General features: G+C 42.7%; 2 protein-coding genes and 1 long non-coding RNA gene across 6 annotated transcripts in view; 1 reads left to right on the top strand and 2 right to left on the bottom strand.

Annotated features, from left to right (window-relative positions):
• Window positions 1-62: 62 nt before the first annotated feature.
• phyhd1 (phytanoyl-CoA dioxygenase domain containing 1) lies at window positions 63-6,782 on the bottom strand. Of its 2 annotated transcripts, none has more exons than XM_061215796.1 (11): window positions 6,549-6,782; window positions 5,524-5,682; window positions 5,108-5,183; window positions 4,957-5,004; window positions 4,779-4,834; window positions 4,366-4,428; window positions 4,087-4,108; window positions 3,624-3,752; window positions 2,857-2,973; window positions 2,388-2,514; window positions 63-396 (listed from the first exon to the last, which is right to left on the bottom strand). In XM_061215796.1, exons 1-11 carry the CDS (start codon window positions 6,588-6,590, stop codon window positions 351-353), a joined length of 885 nt encoding a protein of 294 aa, XP_061071780.1. In that variant the 5' UTR covers window positions 6,591-6,782; the 3' UTR covers window positions 63-350. The 2 variants fall into 2 exon arrangements, with proteins under 2 accessions (XP_061071780.1, XP_061071781.1); XM_061215797.1 differs by lacking the exon at window positions 6,549-6,782 and adding an exon at window positions 6,463-6,543.
• On the top strand, window positions 5,375-10,849 carry LOC133105597 (uncharacterized). The gene is made up of 3 exons (XR_009703873.1): window positions 5,375-5,664; window positions 9,655-9,738; window positions 10,774-10,849. It is a non-coding gene; the product is annotated as an uncharacterized LOC133105597 (long non-coding RNA).
• The window catches only part of LOC133105593 (volume-regulated anion channel subunit LRRC8A), a 26,835-nt gene continuing 14,814 nt past the window's right edge, over window positions 8,172-20,192 (bottom strand). For all 3 annotated transcript variants that reach the window (XM_061215790.1, XM_061215791.1, XM_061215792.1), the window contains 2 exons: window positions 17,296-19,435; window positions 8,172-13,606 (listed from right to left, as the gene is read on the bottom strand). In XM_061215790.1, the coding sequence (XP_061071774.1) occupies window positions 13,331-13,606; window positions 17,296-19,428 (2,409 nt within the window). In that variant the 5' untranslated portion in view covers window positions 19,429-19,435 and the 3' untranslated portion in view covers window positions 8,172-13,330. The remainder of the gene's footprint in view (window positions 13,607-17,295; window positions 19,436-20,192) is intronic.

Genomic DNA, 20,192 nt, shown 5'->3' with positions numbered 1-20,192 from the left:
ATTGTCTGGTGGGCTTCAAAATCGGTCAATTAATGAAATAACGGACTGGATATGAACAGTGGTTCTTGTATCAGTCTTGCTGGCTTTATTCATATTTTACAATTTTATGGATGTATTAATAAACATGCATAAAATGTATGTTTTGATATTTAAACACTATCAGTCACTTGGTCACAGTTGGCAGTTATTTGCTGGTGGTTAGGCCTATCTGTACTCAGTGCAGTAATTCTATTGGCTTAAATGTATTTTAAGTGTTTAGTAAGTGTCCCGTCAGTATTTCATAAGAATCTGACTTTAGAGAAAGTTGCCATTTGCTTTCTCTCTGATGTGGTGGAGCAGGGATGCTGGCTCTAGGTGTAGAGAGGAGGGAAGGGCAGCTCCGGGCTGGGTTGTAACCTGAAAACAGGAGAGGGGCTCAACACATGACACATTTTTTAAAGACAACATATAGTATTCTGCTGCATGTCCCTGCATCTAAACATACTGTCTCTGTCCAATATGATTATTATCTGTGTATCAACACACCAGAGAGGAGACAAGGCATTAATCTAAGCCAGAGGGAGGGAAGCCCCAGTCAAGGACAGCCACAGGATCTGCTGTTTCTTTCTGTTACTCAGCACTTTACTGTGTAATCAATCAGTTATCGGTTAACCTGGGGCCTGTATCGGGAAGCAGACTAAGCAGGGTAGCCGGCTAACTGTGCTTATGCTGTGTTCCAGACAACTCGGAAGTCGGGTTTTTCCGACCTATCAAGAAAAGTGCGATAGAACGTCACTCATAGTTGGAATTCCTACTTGTGAACTTGGGGCAAATCCATCTACCCCGACTTCACGAGAAGCAGTTGTCTGACAACAATGGCAGCACCTATGGAGGCAAGAATTGTATATGGTATACCATCAACTAAAAGGCAACGCAAAGTATTTGTTCCTGCATGACATTAAAATAAAACATCCTGTCATATTGTAAAGCCTGTTTTGCTTGTGAACTGATGTGAAAGATTTTTTTATATTATTAGTTAGCTGGTTAGGGCAAATGATCTCTGAAAGTTAGCTTTTCTGCACAAAAGTTATTTGTGAAAATGTAAAAAATACCAAAATATAAAGTATTATAGTATTTAGGCCGACTGACTTTTGCATATTAGCTACCAATGTAGGTAGACCGGAGCACAATTAACCAGTGCTATAGTTCTGCTATAGTTGGGTCAGTGCAGAATGTGGACAGTTTGTGTGGTTATACATTTGCCACATAAGCACCACCGGTTTTTCACGTTCAGCCATGTTTTCTGTTTATGTTTGACATTGTGCACCTGGAACAGCTGGAGGTCGGAAGCTGGGGACATTTGAACTGGGACATTCCGACCTCTGACTGTTAATGGAACACAGCATGAGTTGCAGGGTTGGCGGAGCGAGTTTATAACTAGCGTCCGTAGTAATTCCTGTTATCCGTGATTGTGATGTTCAGGATTTGTTGACTCGGCTGTCTTGGGTTTTGCTCGAGCAAGTTGAGATAGAGAAGTTTTGTGATATAGGCCCCAGGTTTATTGGGTCTAAAGTGGTTGCTGTATTTAAAGTGAAAACAAAAACCAGCAGAACCTGTGGCTCTCCTGGACACGGGTTGGCCACCTCTGCTCTAAGCCTACATTTCCTCCCTATGAAACACTAGCACGAAGAAGTGAGTCAATACACAATCTTTATTTACAGTTTTACAGTGACACCAAGGGGAATCCAAATGTTAATGTAGACACTGTGATTCGGACACATTGCTCCTGTCTAAGTAACATTTGGGTTATTGAAAATCATCCGTATCTCACCATGTCTCATGATGCTCAGTGCTCATTGTTTTTCACATGCCTCTGAAGGGCGGAGAATATCTTCCCTGGTATAAAATCCAGCTACCAGCTGTTTCAAAACATAGCTTGAGCTGGTCTGAACTGGTCAACCAGCTACCAGCTGTTTCAAAACCTACCTTGAGCTGTTTTTTTCTCAGCAGGGTTTACTATGACTGGAAGTAAGTACTACATTCAATTCTCAGGCATTCCATGGCTTCCTCTGGCTGCAGGCACCAAACGTCCCAAGGATGAGGTAAATTATTGCATATACACTCACAGAGCACTTTATTAGGAACATTTTTACTTCATTACACCTACTTATTAATACGATCATCTAATCAGCCAATTGTGTGGCAACAGTGCAATGCATACAATCATGTAGATACGGGTCAGGAGCTTCAGTTGACGTTCACATCAACCGAATGGGGAAAAGGTTTTATCCAAGTGACTTTGACTGTGGAATGATTGTTGGTGGCAGACAGGGTGCTTTGAGTATCTCAGAAACCGCAAACCAGGGAGCAGCCATTTCTGCCGCCATGTCCCCTGCGGGCACACTCACCAGTTCTCAGGGTTCCATAGCGTGTCCTGAGACTCCATGACGTGGAAGGTGTAAACGTGACGCGAGTGGCTGGAGATGTTCTCGGCGCTGCGGTGCACCACCTCTCCGTGGATCAGAACCAGTCCTCCTGCATGAGAACAGCGTGTCACGGCCCAGTGCAGAGGTTTCCTTCACTTCATCTCAAATCTGCGCTCTCCACACAGACTTTCCCCAGGTCAGCTGAACATTCACCCAACTTCACCCCAGACATGCGCGCCACTAGACAATGGACCCAGGTTCATCTCTCTGAACTGACCCCTCTCACACAGACCTCTTTATGACTAACCAGCACTCAAAGTGCACTGTACCTGATTACTAAACCATGACGTGGCATATTTCATTGCCTTTTAAAGTATTTCTGACTGCTTTTTTATATAACACAATGGAATTGGGTTATTTTCTCTTTCCCACAAGAGAAGGATGGCCATACCTTTCTTAACCGGTGTAGGGATGAAAAGGTTGTCGTCATAGTTCCGCTCCCTTCCCACAAAGTCTGTCAGAGGGAAGGCACCTTTTGCGGTGCGTACCATTCGCCTTGTGATCCCATCTGAGGTTGAGAATGGACACAGACACAGTGAGCTGCATATTTCAAAGTGTATACAGGTCATGAATACTTTTACTCAAAATACCTATAATGCCAGCAATTTTTTATGTCCAATCGATGTAGAAGAGCCAACATGTGCCCTGCTCTGAAGCAGGTTATATCAGCCTCTTATCACAATGCATTTCATTAGTCCCACAGACAGGAAGGTTTGCTTGTGCACCACCAGACACCCTTTCCTGGGGCAAAGTCAGAGCCAACAGTGCTTCACCCTGTGGCGCTTCGGCCCACAGATGGAACTGGCATGTCAGGATTTGATTGATCTCAGGGCCCATCTACAGTATGCACTAGAACAGCAAGGTTTATCGTGTGTTAGAGAAGAGTAATATGTACTCTTTAGGACATATATTTGATATTTATTTGGGATATTTTAATAATATTTGCCTCTTTTTTTTTTGCCAATATTAGCTAGAAATTGCAAAGCACTACATCTTGTGATGCACAGATGCAAAGAGGCCATAAAAAGCTGTACAACATTTAAGGATACTGTTTAGGATACAGTTTGTTTTTTTTAAGTCTGGTGGCCTTCACTGTGACTGGATGGACCCTGAGATGTGGGCATTAAACATTAGGGGGATTCTGAGATTATTCCCTACTCTTGTGTGACCCGGGAATGAACCACAGGCAGCCATTTTGCAGGGTGGCATCCTCCAGCGCGATCCAAAGTCCCATCACTCTGCCCAGCGGCTCTGTGTTCAGGAAGGTGGCGTCCTGGTGGGGATTCACTGCAGGATAGACACAAAACTTACCTTTAAGTTTTAACTGAAGATGATTTGTTTTTGAAATTGTATTCAGTATAGCCTTGCCTAATACAGGCATTTATCATCAACAGGCTTGAAACAAATTCCAGTAGACTTGGTTTACATGCTACATGTCTATTTTACATGACAATAAATCAAACATGTTATCATGTTGAGGGATCCCTTTTTAAACATTTTTCAGGCTGATGCCAAAGTATAATGAGCCAGTTTATTAGTTCCAGTTGCTGCACATTTCTCCTCTTTAGTAGTACAATAATATAATTTCAATAGGATTTGCATGTATGAAAATGTTTCTTACCTTCTCCTCCAATCCCAGGTTGCTAAAAAGACAAGTATGATGTGAACAATACTGGCATTTACATATGGCAGAAAATTATGACGATCTTTAGTTCCTGTTCTTCTGCAAGGAATAACTTCTACAGATGTTCAAAGTGAACTCCGTGGTCATTCAGGTAATACAGGACTGTCTGCAAAAGGAATAATGCCAACATGCATTTTCTTCTGGTGTACTGTAGGCATGGCAAACAGTTACCCCAACTCATGAACACAGGATAGTAAAAACAGGGCTTTACTGTACCTTGAATATGTACATACTCTGCAAAATCACAGGACACTTTAAACCCAACTTCTTAACCACAGTCTGGGGGAACAATAAAAATAATTATTCTTTTTCATTCTTTTTCCATACAAACATAGTTATTTTGACAACAGATTTATAAATTAAATATGAATGTAATTGAAAATCCATAGATATCAATTCAATTCATTGAAACAGTGGGGATTTGCAATAAAATAAGTGAACAGGGGATTGAAAGTGCATCACTAAACTTAGTGTGTGCTTATCTATCAATGTGAAGGCAGTGGACAATGATTACATCATGCAGTACTCAAGTATAAATCAACCGAAAACAACCCAAAGCATATACTGTCACATAATAGTCCAGGAAACATAAGGAAACTGAAAGATACCTTTAGATAGCCATGTCTTACCTGAACCTTTTGGGAATGTGTAACATTTTTATATACTGGTTCAAAAGCATGTAAGGCTGTAGAATAGAAAAACCAAAGTACATCAGAAGTCACCAGTGAAGATATTGTATTTATACACACAGTAGTATCTGAAATCAGACAATATTCTATCTTTAATTGCAAAAAAGAATTGACTCACCATGTCCAATTTTGTTTAGAGAGCATTCTCTGGCCACAGTGAAGTCTCCTAAACAATCAGAAAGGCACTTGATTTTCTAGTTTCGAATCCTATTTCAAGTATTTAATTGGACCATTTAAGACAGATTCCACGTGTAATGTGTATAATTTACCTTTCTCATTGAAAACACCTTTTTCAAAGAAGAACCGAATCTTATCCCCACTGGTGATAAAATAATCAGCACTGCCCTGGGGACGCAAATAAAAGGTCATCTGATCATACTTTTTAACACTAGTGATTTCTCAAAGAACCCAAAATCATAAACCAAATGTGTTCTGGTCAAAATATCTACATTTTAATCATTTCATGAATGGTATATTCCACTGGGAGACAATGAGAGCAATCAGCGTCAGAGAAACTTACCTGCATCTTTAAGACACAGGACACACCCGGGTGCGTGCAAAACAAAGACCACAGCTCATTCACGCAAGAAATCAGAATCGAATCAATGCCTGATGTGGATGTTTGGATACTTCACAGTATTCGGGCTTTTACGTTTTCTTAAACTTGAAGACTAACGTTATTTACCTGCGCCTTCAGTTGCTCCTCGTGATCAGTTGAGAACTGGATCCTGCAATGTTCTGGGACATCCATCCTATCCACAATCTCGCTCATCTTCTTCCTCAGGACATCGCACTCATCTGGGTCCAGAAACCCGTCCAGTACGAGGTACCCATCCTCCTGGTACTGCAACACAAACCGATACATCCTACTAATCCTAGCTATAACCTTTCAGATCACCTCATCTTCACATTTCAATCTAATACCATTACTGTATGTATAGAGGAACACAGTTGGAAGTTATGCCAAGCACTCGTTTATTTATTTGCCAATAGAACTATTTGTTCAAATAATCACCAAAGAATACAGTAAAACTAATGCATTGTGCTACTTATCTGCAGCGTTGTTAGATGTACGCTAATTATCGTATTTGTACGATAGTCTGGCCCTTTGTACGATATACAATCAATAATTTTAAAAACCCCTAAACGTACGATCATTTTGACATAGTCATAGTTTCAGTTTTTTTCATAATAGTGAAATGGTACGGAGCTGATTTGGATTCAGCGCTTCCAATGTCAATAATGTGTTTGGGAGAACTGACCCTGGATCTGCCATACATTATCCACCTACGTGAGACAAAGTACCTAACAATTGTTCCTGGCTTTTATTACCTAGCCTACATTTCAAACATATTGTGTAGGCTGGCTATATTAAACGGCAACATTATAAGTAAGCATGTCATGTTTCTGATAAATTAACGACTTATGTCCGAGGCAAACACGCGAAATGGTTATTTAAAACCTGCTAGGCTACTAGCCTGCAGACTACACGCCTTTCTGTAAGATTCATCATCGACATCGGTCTATCATTTTAAAAGTATGTAACATCAGGCAATTCGCAGTAAAACTGCCACAGATAGACAATCTAAGTATGTTCGCACTGAAATAATATTAAGCCACTCACTATTTACAGCAACGCTGTAAGCAACATTTTTTTAGTTTGCAAGCAACGCTACCGATTACATAAACAAGAAATGTCCGCACACCAACCTTTTTTACTTCTTCCTCCGTTAGCATACCCATGCTCTCCATTTTAAAAGATGCAATATTCCAATATCCTCTCCAGATCTACTCTCCCGTGGGACCATGTGATTTAGGGCAATGGCAAAGAAGATTAAACTGTAACTTTCATGAGCCAATACGCTTAATAGGATTTCTACCAGGACTTTAACCCTTCGCTGAATCCGAGGTCAATGGTTTTTGTGCCATTCATTTATTTACTTTGTTTATTTGATATCCTACCTCTAATTGTCGATTACAATAGTCACATTAGCGTGACATGTAGCCTGTATTTGAAATGAATAAATCGAGTGTAACGCCCTGTGACAGAAACATCCACTCTCTCAGCAGCTCTACAGGTGAATCTAAAAAAAATAGAATATCGTGGAAATATTTTCTCCGTATTTTCATTCAAAAAGTGAAACTTTCATATATTCTAGATTCATTACATATAAAGTGAAATATTTCAATACTTAAATCTTCATGACTACGGCTTACAGCTCATGAAAATCAAAAATCCAGTAGCTCAGAATATTCAAATATTACATAAGACCAATCAAAAAAAGGATTTATAATACAGAAATGTCGACCTTCTGAAAAGTATGTTCATTTATGCACTCAATATTTGGTCATGCAATCATGGGGAAGACTGCTGACTTGACAGTTGTCCAGAAGCCACTCATTGACACCCTTCACAAGGAGTGTCATTGCTGAAAGGGCTGGCTGTTCGCAGAGTGCTCTATGAAAGCATATTCATGGAAAGTTCATTGGAAGGGACACGTGTGGTAGGAAAAGGTGCACAAGCAACAGGGATGACTGAAGCCTTGAGAGGATTGTCCCTGTTGCAGTTCAAGAACTTGGGGGAGCTTCACAAGGAGTGGACTGAGGCTGGAGTCAATGCATCAAGAGCCACCACGCACAGACAGTCCAGGAAATGGACTATAAGTGTCACATTCCTTGTGTTAAGCCACTCCTGAACCGGAGACAACGTCAGAGGTGTCTTACCTGGACTAAGGAGAAAAAGAACTGGACCGTTGCTCAGTGGTCCAAAGTCCTCTTTTCAGATGAAACTACATTTTGTATTTCATTTGGAAATCAAGGTCCCAGAGTCTGGAGGAAGAGTGGAGAGGCACAGAATCCATGTTTCTTGAAGTCCAGTGTGAAGTTTCCACAATCAGTGGTGATTAGGGGTGCCATGTGATCTGCTGGTGTTGGTCCACTGTGTTTTAAGTCCGAAGTCAACGCAGCCATCTACCAGGAGATTTTAGAGCACTTCATGCTTCCGTCTGCTGACAAGCTTTATGGAGATGCTGATTTCCTTGCAATGCTGAAAACGCAGACCAACCCTCCAGGACCGGAGTTGTGCACCCCTGATCAAGACTATAATTAGCTGAATCAAGTGTAAGCCTAAATTAACACTGGCCCTTTTCATACAAGATTGGACACCACTGCTATAGGAGATTTATAGGCATAGAATCATTTTGTACACAACGTAATATTCTGGAAAAGCATTGATTAACTGCCTCTTAACCCATTCTACAGATTAACAAACCTTTGAATATCATACCATGCTTTGTGTAAGGGTATGATTTAAAAATAAAACAGTAGCCATAATACATTTTAGTTTATTTTACTTTAATGTCAGAGTATAGAAAAGTAAAGGAAATGAATGGTAAAGCACTGAGGACTATATCAAATATTGAAGATGATGGATTGAAGGAGGATGGTTCACACAACAAAGCCTTCCAGTTTAATACAGTTTTACAATTTTGGAAACTTAAAGGAAAACGAGCTATAACTTAATATTTGAAGAGTGGAACTTATGTATTTGTGAATTGTCAGTTCACAATTTTAAGTCATCATTGGCCAAGTATGAAATGTACAAGCGCAAGACATAAATAAAGCATTTTAAAGCATATAATATACACCAATAATAATGCGTAACGAGTTAGAAGTTAGAACTTGACACGTAACTGTATACTAACAAATAAAATAGGAATATGCAAAGAGGAATAGTAATTTCTCAGCACTGGTCCTTAAGGATGACACATTCACACCGAGTAAACAGATTTTTATTAGCCAAAACACACTCTAATGTCACAAAGAATGTAATCCAGATAGTAGTCCATTAAATGGCATATCCAAATTAATAAATCACTCCATAAAACTGCATTTAACGGTGATAAAAAGTAGTGATATCCTGCATCCATATGACATCTATAACCATGCCTGAGAAACTAGCCAATAATTAATAGCAGTACTCCAAGCACAGACTAATGCCTCCAGCTGCATTAGATCCAGATTCAAACTGTATTTTGCCATTTTCAGCTGAATTGTCGAATCTGTGATCACTCTTGTATCACAACATTTGGTGCAGTCACTGCAAAAATGAGTGGCTTGTATAGTTTTGACTGTTGCCAAATTCTTTCATCAGTAATCTAGTGAATTCATTTAGTGGAATAGCACTGCCTTTGAGGCCTGTGCTATTCCGAGAGAAGTTTAAATGTAATCTTCAGGATATTGCAAGCGAATACTGCTAAGTGGATGAAGTGAAAGCCTAACAGAAGAAAAAGCTGATAAGGTAGATTACTGATAATCACTTGAAGTAAACAAGAGATTGGTTGCTATAAGAAAATTGGTCCAGTTTGTCATCTTTATGGAAAAAAAGGAAGCACAATTGTGAGGTAAGTGCCCTTAATGTTGACACCACAGCTCACCCTTGCCTATGAAGTTCACACAGTACTAGTTCAGGGGTTTCCAGATCCAAAGGTTTGCCAATCCTCTGGAAAGAGAAATCATTTTGTCACTCATTGGTGCTATGTATCTAGAGTGCATTCTCCTCCTGTATTTCTCTTTCTGCTGTGTGTTTAGTGCCATGCATAAACCTAGCTAGCATGTTATAGAACCATTATTTAAGTTAGTTCAGTCGATTGTCAATGTACGTTTCCTCCTTCACACAAGTCACTCAGACATAGAACCAGCTTCATTTAAACTGTAAGCCAATATGGACTGAAGAACAGGTTGAATGATTGTGTACATAACACCATTAGAAACAATTATTTTGTGACTGCCATGATCGTTTTTTTCTTCACTCCAGCAACCACATATCACAGCTCAACAAAGCAGAATGATGCAATCAGACACAAGCTGAGAAAAATGAGTAGCTGGAAAAATAAAGGAGGTAAGTGCAAATGAAACGTTGGCAGTGAAAGAAAGTACTGCCAGGATTACAGCTGGAATTCAGTGTCCTGAGAAAGGCTTTGTGCACGGTTGTCCCTCAACGGCGAAACAAAAGGCAACTCTGATCACTTTTTAAAAACCGAGATTTTTCTCTCAACATTTTAAATGCCACTCTCTTCTCCAAGGTCAGAATAGAAATAAAACTGGTCCAAACCTGCGCACGATGGTAATAACAATAGCCAAATTCCTTTATTCATTATAAAATAGGGAAATAAAAATGCCTAAAAATAAACAAACAATCTGACAATAGCTACTAATGATTGAAAAATTATTAGATTATTCAGTCATAAACATTATTAAATATTTGCAGACACTTTACTCCCCACTTATCAAACACTGAATACCTGGAACATTGTCAGCAGCAAACATTCAAACTCGTCCATTTCCACACAAGGGGGCACTATATACACATAAGGGAGAATGCTCAAATTTTTGCTGTACAGATCCATATCAAAGAAAGTCATATTAATTTAATTTAATTAAAATGTGCAAATGTACAGTAATATCCCTTTTTTCTGTTGCATGGTATACTTGACAACGTAAGCTTCTCTATCCAAATAGTTCACCGAAAATGCATTTAATGAACATCAAGAATTGATTTGGGGAAGACTTCATCATTTACTTGTAGTGTTCAGGAATCAAACGGTCATGCGAAGCTAGAAGATGGCATGACATTGAAATTTCTGCCTAAATGCAATTATGGTTAGCTCAGTGTGCATCTAGTATAGCACAGCCAAGTTAGTGACATGGGTATTACACCAAGAATGCAGTTTACAGTGTTACAGGGATTCTACTTGTACAGGAATGGATCAGCTTTGACAAAGACAGAATGTGTTAGAAATGCATTTCCTGGGGTACTGGTTCATTATCATACACAGTATGTACATACTGGTACTAGTTTCTTTGGGCCAAAGTTCTTTTTACAACACAGTCATAAAACTGTTAACTTTCCTTCATTGCCTACCTTTCACTGCAGCCTGGGACATGGCTCAGCACAGCATTTTTTTTAGAAAGCAGCCCTCTCTTTGGTTTCCTGTGACGCAAGAGGAGAGAACTTGTCCTGAAGTAGTCTGCTCAGGTCCCAAGGAGCTAACATGAGCACAAAGGTCAGTACGGCCAGGGCATTCATTTTTTAAATAAAACAAAACGCACGCACGCACGCACGCACGCACACACACACAACCATGTGTGCATACACACATACACACAAGGAAGAGGGAATGTGGTGGTGAAAAACAGAAAATCAATGAAGCTTTTAATGAGTATAATATAGGATAACTGTGAGCTAAGTATTACCAACAAAAAGCAACACAATGCCCCTGTTTTTGCACAAATAGAAATGCTCAAAGAACAGCTGATGTGTGCTCTGGACCTCATCAGAAATGAGCAGGAATTTAACAGTTGCTTGAGACCAGACATTTCCAGTGAAGAGAGTGATTGTGAACAGTAGAGCCACAGATTCCAGGTCCATCAGAGCCTGTAGTCCACTTGAATCGGCTGATTTTGTACACGGAGAGAATTGGGCAACCTGCAATCATTACAGCTCCCCCAGCTCGGGGAGGTAAAGGAAACGGGATGAAACAAAGGGAGGGCGTCACGCAGCGCAATTCTTTCAGAACGAGGATGTTTGTGACACAAAGGTCTGGTGTGAGCATGGTGTCAGGCAAGGCCTCGGGCCCCCAGCACAAGTCAAAGGAGATCCTGAGACGCCATGTTCCCGCCATGTTCCTGCTGCCCACGCTTGGGCTTGTTGGGTAGCCATTGTTCCTCAGCTCTGATGGAGGCCCACGCCTGAGCCAGAAGTCGCCGTGTTCAGCGCAGACTGGTGAAAATGTCCCAGACCCAACACTGGCCCCAATTCCCTCCCACTGAAGATGCAGGCCTGAATGAAGCCTTTTCACCATTTCACTTTCAGGAAAATTAAACAGACTGTACTACAGGAGGGGCTACTCCAGGCCCTCCAGTGCCCAAACGGTGACAAATAAAACAGAAATGTATAAATACAATGAAACATTGTAATATAAAAAGCTAATAAAAATCTGTTATTACATTGATAAAGAGACACTAAACACAGGTACTATGTGTTTACCAGCGGGGATAACCATTATCTCTGAACTTATTTGTACATGGCCATGCTCTACAACAAAGTGAGTGTCGGATCTAGAACCCAGTTCTAGATATAGCAGGTGCCACATAAGTCACATACCATTTATTTCTTCTTTTTTTCTTTTAAGCAGGGACAATTGTTGTGAGTACAGACTTTTACATATGTGGCTTTAGAATATAAATAATTTAAAATGGACATAAACCAAATCAACCCATGACATGAAGCAAATGCAAGTTAAGGCCAATTTTAGTATGAAGGACTGTTAGCTGGTCCTCAAAACTCCATTTCATACTCAAGCTAAAGTTACTCTACCACAGTCACTCTGAGTGGAACCCTTTCATCTATGTAGAGAATATACTGGAAACAGTCAGCCATTGTAGAAAACATTTCAGTCAGTTAACTTTGCTATTTTACTTACAGAATCCTGCCAGGTTGATGAGCACTTGCAATAACATTTTTAGCATACATAAATACCAAGAGGCTCTTTAGTTAACCTATGGTGTGTTTCCCTCCGACAGGTTCATGTTTCCTCTAATTCTGGAACAATATTTGCAGGGTCACAACATGCTGGTAACAAGATATTTCCCACATGTAGCGTTGGAAACCAATCCAATACACAAATTGCTTGTTGTCACACAGGTCTCTCCCTACAGCTCTCAGGTTGTAAATCCAGTCCTTTCATAAGGGGTTTCAAAGAAAAGGTCTGATGGGCTATTAGTAGGTGGCATAACTTCTTGGCAAAAGGCGAAATCCTGACACACAGTCTGGTACTGTAGCGCCATGCAGTATCTCCTGTGACACTGTGCAGGGCCTGTTGATAGATTACACTGTCTCAGCCTCGAGACAGCCCACCGATACGATTATAAACAGGATGATCCTGTACCCACCCTTCCACTGCAGCACTGGCAGCAATACGGAAGGGGATATCTGCAGCCCCCGTCCAATAAGTCAAGTCTTCGCTGCTTTTCTCTTCAAAGCAAAACTGTAGCGCTGTGGCACAGTAGTTCAGCCCCTACCGCACTCCCCCTGCGGAGCGGGTGTGGCCGTCCCACCACGGCTGGGCTATTTGTTTCATCCTTTCCGTGTCATTCGACTTTCCTATGGAATTTTTTAAAAAAACTACAAAGTGCTTTGCACCGTGTCAATTCTCCCATTTTTCTTTTGCTCCGTCTCTAATTTGCCCGGTTCTGTCCGTCAGGGACGAGCCTACCTGGGCTTCCATTTTGAGGGACATAAATTAAAACCGAGAAACTAAACTCCGCAGGCCTGAGCCCTCCGGTTAATTTGCATTTCAACTGTCTGACCTCTGACCCCCCCTTGCCTTATTCAAAACGGGGCCCTCCCGGTGGGCTCCCCCCCCTCCCCCTCTCCGGGGGGCTCGTTCCCTGCGTGCGTGCGTATCTCCGCGGGCATCGGGCCGGCCGCCTCACGCCTGCTCTTTGTCGGCCCTCCACAGCTGCTCCTTGGTCTCGGAGGGCAGGGTGTTGAAGAGGTCCTCCTCCACGATGACCCCGCTCCTCTTCAGGAGCCGGCACTCGCCCAGCTCCACGGGCAGGCACTCCAGCCGGTTCCCCCGCAGCTCCAGCTGCGTCAGGCCCGTCAGCTCCCCGAAGCGCGACGGCAGCGACTGCAGGCAGTTGTTGCCCAGGTTCAGCGTGCGCAGCTTCTTACACTGGAACAGCTCTGGGGGGAGGGTCTCGATCTGGGCAAGGGGACAGAAAACAGAGGAGGGAGTTTCAGTCTCAAATAAAAATGGTAAATGGTTGGCATTTATTTAGCGCCTTTATCCAAAGCGCTGTACAATTGATGCTTCTCACTCACCCATTCATACACTCGCTCACACACCAATCGCGACTGGCTGCCAAAAAACGGCAAAATCATAAAGAAATTGAAGAAATTGCCACAAGACTCAGCTAGACTGATGTCTTTTGCAACAGTTCAAATTAAATCATTTGTATTGAAAGAAATCAACTCCCGGCGGCACGGATGGTGCAGTGGGTAGCACTGCCGCCTCACAGCAAGGAGGTCCTGGGTTCGAATCCCCGTCAGTCGGGGCCTCTCTCTGCGCTTTCCTCCCACAGTCCAAAGACATGCAGGATAGGAGAGTTGGAGAGTCTAAATTGCCCGTAGGTATGTGACTGAATGGTGTGCATGCCCTGCGATGGACTGGCGACCTGTCCAGGGTGTATTCCTGCCTTTCGCCCAATGTATGCTGGGATAGGCTCCAGCCCCCCTGTGACCCTGTTCAGGATAAGCAGGTTAGGATAATGAATGAATGAAATCAACTCCCTGGCTGACTGTACAGAGAAATCGAAGGTCCTCATGTTGACAAACACCAATAACAGACCCCTAAGGCAATCAAAAGCCTAGAATCAAGACGAGGTACTGAATGCTCTCTTATACCATTGGATAAAAGTGTCTGCTAAATACCATGTAATATACCTGCGCTAAGGAAGTGCCAGATGTCAGGCAGCTCTGAAATGGGGGACTGTGTATAAAAAGGGTTGAAATTTCTACACCGATCACCTGATATGGATGACATACCCTCAAATTAAAGCCGACAGTCTACGGGACTACAGCTGAAATGACAAAATGAGTAGCAGGAAAAAGAACAACAATGAGTGAGAGTTTACCCATATCATTTTACTTTTTCATAGAGATTGCCTCATATTCAGTCATCACTGAGTCATGGTGATGAGTTCACTTAGTCAACTGGGCCAAAAGGCAGTTAAGAAACTCCCTCAAAAGGAGACATAAGGGACAGACTATTAAACCAAAAAAAACCTGACATCTAATTAACTGAATCAGAGCATCAGAACATCCCCAAATTAAACTGGCAGTGAAGGACTGTCTTTTAATTACCACTTTGGCTAATGTTAGAGTCTCCTGCGCTTCAGAAGACAAGCGTCTAAATGAGCACATACAGAGAATAGCCTTCAGCACACTCCTTAGAACAATGCTGCAGCTGGCAGTGAGTCAGGCAAAAGCTGGCCTCCCTGAATGTCCTCTAGGATACACATTTATAATAGAAACACAAACGCCTCACTACACACTACCAGTCTACCCCCAGCCTAGCAGCAGCCATCTGAAACCATGACAGCTGGTAGATTAAAAAACCACAATAACAAAAACCACACCCCTCTGTCTCTCTTTCTCCATCAATATTATTATAATCAATATTGTTAATAAGCATCGGAATTCTCAAAACGTGCATGATCAACATTCAACAATTCCCTACAGTAGAGGTTTGTACATAATTACAGTGGATAATTACAATACTAATTCCTGTATTCCTGGAGTGCAGTGAAACTTGTACTTAGCAAACACTAATTAATAGCTCACTTATCTAAGCTCAACCCTGGCAGGGCTGTTATTTTCCTGGCAAGGCTTTAGGCTTTGCAAATGTTTTAGGAAAGCTGAATGTTGTTCTCATCTAATATCTGACTGCTAACTAGATTTCTGTGCCATATCCTTCCCTGGATAACTGGATACTGGACACGAAGAGAACATTAATAATGATTACAAAAGGCCATTATGCATGGAGTTTGCATCATGGCCTTACAACGACAATGTAATATTACACTTCAAATATGGATTACTGATTTCTGTGTGTATTTGTCTCAGAGTTAAACAGACAATTGCAGTGAAAGGGTACAATATTTTAGGAAGCCCAAGAAGAATAATGGAACCTAGACGATTCAGCACTATGACAACTATCTTCCGTGGATATGTTGATAATATCTTGAGTGGCTTGAGTAAGGCAGCGCCAAGACCCAACTCTTTAAGGGTTGATGCACATGATTACCTCTCTTAGCCTATTACATGCTTAGCTATGGATGCATCCAAACAAACAATGGTGTGGCAACAGGAAAACACAATCAGCATTCTGGACTTCAGTGATCAGGTCATGTGCCAAAAAAGTATTTTCTACAAAAGTAAGCCCCACAAATGTATCATTTGCCCAAGTATTTTCCATAAGTTTATATTTTGGACATACTACCTCATAACCATAGTACAGGAGACACAAATATCTGCAGCATTCTTGGAGATTTTGTCAGCCTGGAATGATCCACCCTCCTTACCACCACCTCTCGTGGGGGAGGGGAGGGGGAGGGTCCATCCCCACAGATGGGGGAGGGGCAGGTGGGGAATGTGGACAGAAGGTGATACAGGCCTGGGTCCTAGCATGGAGACACGAAATGCCTGAGGGCAGCTGCCTGGAACACTTTGCACTGAACAAAGAACACCCCCGAACGAAGAATAAAGATACGGAAAATAGACACAGTCGCAACTCAACACTCTTCAGTGTCATGGCAACGGGCTCCCTTCTACCTCGAGCGACCATCAAGAAATGTTGTGACTCTGACAGTTACCTCTTATTTTCTAAATGTCAGAGTCCATTTCACCTGACGGCAGTGTTTCTTACAACAAAAGGCACTCTGCCTAAGGAACTCTGTGCAACAAATCTTCTTTTGTGAGAACTCTGACTGGGCAAAAAGTAACAAGAAGGAAACGGAGTAACCAACCCATTAATGCCACATGACTTATCCTATGCAAATCATTAGGCCAATGTCGAGCTGAGACTTCTTAGAAAATGTCGCTGGATCCAGGAAAAGGGATAACTTATTGCCAGCTTTAATGCCACCATTAAGCAGACCTATGGTCTTCAAGGATTTCTGCATCTTGCCTACAACTTCAACATTCAAAATATATTAGCTCCCTCAACAAAGTCACTCATACATGAACATTCTCAGAAAACTAGGTCATTCTGCCTTTTACAGCACCACTAAGCAAGCCTTTTTGTTCCATGCTACTCTGAACATTTCCCTGATTGGCACTCATGAACGTTTGAAGGGATTTGGCATGTTTATGGCTGTTAAGAGTCAAACTCCACCGTTCAGCCACCCTGAATAATAAATCATATATTAACCAGTCATTATGACCCTGGTATGCGGTCCTGAGTTCTGGAACCGTGAAAGGAGAAGTGGATCAAAGAACAGCCTTATTAATCATTTTCAAGCTGTGGTTCCTTTAAGACGACATTCCGAAATGGACCATCATATTTTCGATGAGATATTAATCCCAATTGAAACAACCCTGTACATGTTACTGTACAGATTAATCCCTTTTTAAACGGAAATTTGGAAATGATAGGATATAAATTTTGTCCATAGTAACTTCACACAAGTATTCAATATAATATAGAAATAATTTAAATGTCCTTGTACAAACCAATACAATTTGTATTTTGGTATAAGACCAACTAAAGGATAAACCAAATACCCTTCTGGATATTTCTAATTTCTAATAGTCATCTTAATCACGTGCTCTATTACAAGATTTTAAGACAGAAAGAATTTGGAAAGGTGTGAAATTAATATGAGAGCTCACCCTATTGGCAGTCACAGCAAAGTACTGCAGGTTCTGGAGGAATCCAATATCAGCCGGTATGTAGGTGAGATTGTTGTGACTCAGATCCAGAAACCGTAGTTTGCGGCAGAAGAAGAGCTGGCTTGGGATTTTCTCTATCTTGTTGCGGTTCAGGTAGAGCCTCTCCAGGTTGGTGAGTGTGCCAATCTGGATGGGAATGTAGGCGATCTGGTTGTACCAGAGCTTGAGGCAGACAAGCCGGTGCAGATGCTGGAAGCTGATGATCTCCTCGATGGTCTTCAGGTTGTTGTCCTTCAGGTCAATCTCCTGCAGGTTGTGCAGGCTGAAGATGGAGTGTGGGATGCGCTCCAGGTCGCAGCGAATGAGTTCCAGCTCGGTAAGGTTCACCATCTTCTTCAGACTGTTGAGGACCATCAGTTTGGTGCCCTCGTTGTTGATGGACAGTTTCTGCAGGTGCACGCCCACGTCGGTGACCACCTGGGGCAACTTGGTCAGGTTGCTCTTGAGCCGCAACACCTTGAGTCGTTTCAGCTCCCTCAGCCCGTCGATCACGATGTAACGATTGTTCTCAGCACTCAGGTTTCCCGTGAGATGCAGCTCGCTCAGGTTCTTCAGGCTGTAGATCCAGAGAGGGATCTCCTTGATGTCCGTGAACTTAATGTGAAGGGACTTGAGGTTCTCCCGCAGGAAGGCTAAGGCCGGGGCTTCGATTTTGGCGGGCGTGTGGTAGAGCCACATCTCCTTTAGGCTAGCGAGCTGGGCGATGATGGGGGGGATGGTGACGTCAGGGATGAGCTCCAGCTTGAGGACCTCCAGCTCCAGCAGGTCGAACACGGTGTCCGGGATGCCGCTCAGCATGAACAGGTGCAGCTCCAGCTTCTCCTGGGAGTTCTTCGTGATCCGTTGCCGCAGCTTCTCCAGTGTCCACTCGTTGTTCAGGTTGAGCTGGCGGAGTTTGTTCTCGCTCACCTCCGACAGGAAGACGGCGAAGCGCTTGGAATAGAGCGGGTCGTACTGGTCGATCATGTGCAGCATGAAGGCAAAGTCGTTCTTCACATCTGGGATGTCGCTGTAGCTGCTTTCCTCTCGGATGGACTCGAAGGAGTACTTCTTCAGAGAGCGGCTCAGCATCCAGCAGAGGGTGTACATGCAGATCAACCCGTACACCACCACCAGACTGATGTAGAAACAGGCCAGGATCTTAAAGAGAGTGGCTAAGGGATGGGCACAGCGGTACATGCGGTAACCTGTGAGGTTCTCGATATCAACCGTGCAGTCTACTCTGAACTTAATATTGCCCACATAGTACCCTGTGTAGCAGATGATCAGGATGAACTTTATGACTTTGATGATGGTCTGTCGGATGTAGAGGCGGTAGACTATGTCGCCTTCTTCCACATGTATGCGGAATTTCTTCACCTTCTCAAACAGGGCCTTGGCCTGCTCGCCTTCCTTCTTGTCCAGGACACCGGTCTCCGAACGGTCAACGATGCCCTGCTCGATGCGGGATTTAGTCCTCTGGAGCATGGGTATGCTCGCCTCCACATCCTCGCTCACAGAGGACGCCTTCTTGTCCATTGACCCGTTCATTTTACCTGGTGGCTTTGGGTCACTCTCCTCCACCACCGTCTCTGACAGGGCCCGTGTTGTCCAGGGGGAGTCAAAGCACTTTAGCAGGATCGACACAAAGTGTTCCAGTTTGGAGCTGGTGCGGGGAAACTTGAACCAGAAGTTGCTGCACGCCAAGAAGATAAGTGTGTGAAGAAGCACTAGGTAAGGGAAGTACTTGGCAAACCAGTGGAGCTTGTTTTCGTAGCACACGGCGTCCACATAGTTGTACTGGTGCCGGTCCAGTTCATACTGGATCCCCTTGGGTTCAAAGACAACTGGTGATGAGGACAGGGTTTCATTTACGTATTTCTTAGCCGAGTAGGTGTCACAGGTCTTGTTGACGACCCACTTGCAGGGCAGGCATATCATCTTGTCTTGCGTGACCTGTAGTGTCCCCCCAAACACCGCGATCATCAGCATGATGATGGATATGTAGTCTGTGAACACGTCCCACCATGGCTTCAGGATGCGGTACGCCGGCTGGGTGTCGGCAAAGTAGCGCAGCTCAGTGATGGGAATCATGGTTTATCTGAGAGAGAGAAACAAAACTGTCAGCGCCCTCCATTCAAAATGTACCACATCCTGTCGGTCTCCTCACCAGTGTGCGAGACTGTGACCGTGTCTACATGTCAAAATATGGTTTGGCACCATATTTTGTGGTGGGAATCTGTGTCCAAACCATAAACTTTCTATATTTATATTCTATGAAATTCAACTTGAACGCATTTTACTTTTGCGCGATAAACACTGATAAACATCAAGTGGGCTTGAAAATTTGACACAATGGCATACTGACAGAAGAAGGCATTTATTTCATATTTCGGAAATCCAGAATGAAGGATTTCTAGTAACTTTGTATTATTATCCAGTGCATGCAAGTGTAGAAGCTGCCTGCTAATTACTGTTTCCTGTAAGAAAAGTGGTGACAGCAGTGCCCTTCAGGGCAAAAAGAATAATAACACAGTTTATATAATAATAATAATAAAACTATCACTGGGGACCACCCTCCCCTCTGGGCCTGTATCAAATGTTGGTTTTATCTGTTCTCCACTTAGATGATTAGCTGACCACTGCTTTGTGGTGGGCCATACTGAAACATATTATCCACTGGTATTAAAAGTCCCCTTGCGTGGAGCTTATGGCAAACCACATAATCTGTCCTGATTGGCATTAAGAGATGCCTTTCATGTTTCTGCAGGAAGCTGTCTGTGCCAATTAGTAACATGGGATCCCACAGACATCTGCCATTAGTGACATGGGGGAGGATCGCAGAGAGAAAATGGCTC

Source organism: Conger conger, chromosome 12, assembly GCF_963514075.1.
Source record: "Conger conger chromosome 12, fConCon1.1, whole genome shotgun sequence".
NCBI lineage: Eukaryota > Metazoa > Chordata > Actinopteri > Anguilliformes > Congridae > Conger > Conger conger.
Note: the sequence above shows the minus strand (reverse complement) of the source record. Positions and strands in the feature narration are given on the sequence as shown.

Bases quoted from the DNA above. Each gene is read 5' to 3' on its own strand.
- phyhd1 (XM_061215796.1), bottom strand. From the start codon at position 6,590: ATGGAGAGCATGGGTATGCTAACGGAGGAAGAAGTAAAAAAG. The intron at 4,109-4,365 runs GTACAGTAAAGC...TTGTCTTTTTAG, and splicing joins AGAGTATGTACATATTCAAG to CAACCTGGGATTGGAGGAGA. The intron at 397-2,387 runs GTGAGTGTGCCC...TCCTGTTTTCAG, and splicing joins CTATGGAACCCTGAGAACTG to GTTACAACCCAGCCCGGAGC.